General features: G+C 54.2%; 1 protein-coding gene across 1 annotated transcript; it reads right to left on the reverse strand.

Annotated features, from left to right (window-relative positions):
* Positions 1-81: 81 nt before the first annotated feature.
* Positions 82-2460, reverse strand: LOC104543195 (immunoglobulin superfamily DCC subclass member 3-like; the record flags this gene model as incomplete). The annotated part of the gene is made up of 4 exons (XM_010187744.1): positions 82-289; positions 651-789; positions 1926-2030; positions 2272-2460. Coding segments are annotated over 4 exons (641 nt in total), but the record flags the coding sequence as incomplete, so codon positions are not given.
* Positions 2461-2596: the final 136 nt, after the last annotated feature.

Consider the following 2596-nt stretch of genomic DNA (forward strand, 5'->3'; position numbering starts at 1 on the left):
CGGCTGCTCCTCGATGATGCTGAACTCGTCTGGAGGGAGCGTGGATATCTGGGTGTCATCGTGGGCGGCCGCTGGACTTACTGGGATTCCCTTATCCTGCTGCTCCTGGGTGGGGGATGCTGGGAATAACCTCTCCAGCTCGTTCATGTCCAGCTGCTTCCCGTTCAAATCCCGGTCGTCCCTGTCCCTGCGAGCGGCCCCGTTGAGGACGAGGCCCGCGGCGCTGCGCTGGCTCCGGGGGATCTGTGGGGTCGACAGCTGCTCCTGCACGTTTTTGCACATCAGCAGCCTGAAAAACACAGAGATGGAGCACGAGGGTGAGTAAATCCGGTGCCTCCACTTGCTTCTTTCCCCCAGACTTCATCCCCATGGTACATCCCTTCCCTCTTTAAAGCCCTCCTATAAAGTCACATCTCTTCCTCTTGCCATAAAAGGGCTTTTGCTTTTTGGGGAGGCTTTCCAGAGCAGAGAGCAATGCTCCCAGGCAGTACCCAGGATGGGGACCAGAGCTGATGGGATATATTTGGAGAAGCCCACTGAGATGCCTGACCTGAGATGTGCACAAAAAACAGCCCATCATCACCCTGGGGGTGCGAGACCCCCATGGGGACACCCACACAGCTTTAGAGACCATCACAAGCAGCCCCTACCTCCCTCTGTAGCCAAACATGAGGAAGAGGACGCAGAAGATGATGCAGGTGACGCCGATGTGGATCCCGATGATGATGCCGGTGGCGGAGGTTTTGTTGCTCTGCTCGTCCTTCATGCAGTCGCAGGGGGGATTCAGCACTGCCAGGAAAGAAAGGGGAGAGGGGGTCAGCGGTGCCGATTTCCTATTGCTCCTCTGGATTTATTGGCTTTTAGCCATTCCCCTGCTCTGGGTACTCCATGCATGGGACTGGAAGGTCCATACAGAGCCATCTCCCTTCCCCAGGCTGCCGTTACTAGACACAATTAATGAACCTAAAAGACTCCAGTGTTAATTTTTGCAAAGCCCTGTGTCCAAGGTGAGAGGCAGCTGATACCTGATGGAAAGCACTGAGTAGGCAGATGCCAAGGAGATCAGCATTTACTCCAAGACAGACGGAGGAGTAGTAACCATCTCCTGAAGATACTCCCACTGGAAGGCTTAAAAGGCTGCCAGGAGCATCAGGATGTTTTTTACACATAGATGAATACGAAAGGTGTGATCAGTTAGAGACTCCCTCTAGAGATTTCCCCTTTCCTGCTGCATAATGCAGCGCTCATGCTCTTTCCAAAGCCATGCATCCTCCCTTCCCAACACCAGTGAAGGCCAAAATATTCAGGAGAGCTCCAGAGATGCTCGGTGCAGCAAATTCCACCTGAGGATGGCAGCTCTTAGCTCATGCCTGGGGGCTTTGCTCATGTTCATGGCCTCACCTCTGGGAAAAGCCACCCCTACACCAGGTGGTCCCAGCCCTGCAGAGCTTTGCTTCGTCTTTATTTGTGATGCTGACCATAAACAAGCAACTGAAAATGAAATGTGGGTATCTGGGGGATGTGTCTGGGTGAGACCTCACAGAATCACATAATCACAGAATATTAGGATTTGGAAGGGACCTGGAAAGCTCCCCCAGTGCAACCCCTGCCAGAGCAGGATCACCAGAGCAGTCCCACAGGAACACGGCCAGGGCTTTGGGTGTCTCCACACAAGGAGACTCCACAACCTCTCTGGGCAGCCTGGGCCATGCTCCAGAACCCTCACACTCACAAACTTTGGCCTCAGCTTCAGCTTGAACCTCCTGTGCTCCAGCTTGGGACCATTGCCCCTTGTCCTGGCATTGGCCATCCCAGAGCAGAGCCTGGCTCCTTCCTCCTGACACTGCCCTTTCCCAATGGATCCCCAGGAATGAGGGCACCCCTTGCCACCTTCCTGCAAAGCCTTTTTCACAGACCCTTCTCACCTGTCCTCTCCACCGTTTCCCTCAAGGACACGAAGCGCACTGTTGAGTTTCCATCCCCGTGCTGGTTGTAGGCGAGGAGCTTGACCTCGTACACCACCGAGGCGTCTGTTTTGGTGGAGACACAAGAAAGGCATTGCAGGTTTAATCCCAAGCATTACACCCCTCGAGCCCTTTATTAAGACAACACCCATCTTGCCAAATAACACTCAAGATGCTGCTACTGGGAAAGCATCCCAAAAAAACTGCAGCATCTCCCACTCAATGGCTGTGCAATGCATCTGAGCTCTCTCCTGCTTATCACACCAGGGTGAGGAGGGGCTGGGGCTGGCGCTGTCACCACACTCACCCAGGTGGGTAATGTTGTAGGCCGTGACGTTGCTGGGCAGCAGCACCGGCCCCGTGTACTGTGAGAGGTGCACCTTGCGGTAATACAGCTTGAAGCCTTCGTGCTGGCCCAGTTTGATGGAGGGCTCCCACGTAGCCTGCACGGCGGTGCTGTTAATGACTTTAATGAAGAGCGATGGCATGGCTGGGACTGAAACAGAGAGAGAAAGACACTGGCTTGCACGTGTTGTTGGTTTTTGTTTTTTCAGTCTGCACGATGAGGAATTCCCAAGAGGACACTTTTAACACCCCAGTTGCAACCTGATGCTCGGCCCCCTGGGGTCAGG

This window comes from Mesitornis unicolor, unplaced genomic scaffold (assembly GCF_000695765.1).
Source record: "Mesitornis unicolor isolate BGI_N332 unplaced genomic scaffold, ASM69576v1 scaffold41940, whole genome shotgun sequence".
NCBI classification, from domain to species: Eukaryota; Metazoa; Chordata; class Aves; order Mesitornithiformes; family Mesitornithidae; genus Mesitornis; species Mesitornis unicolor.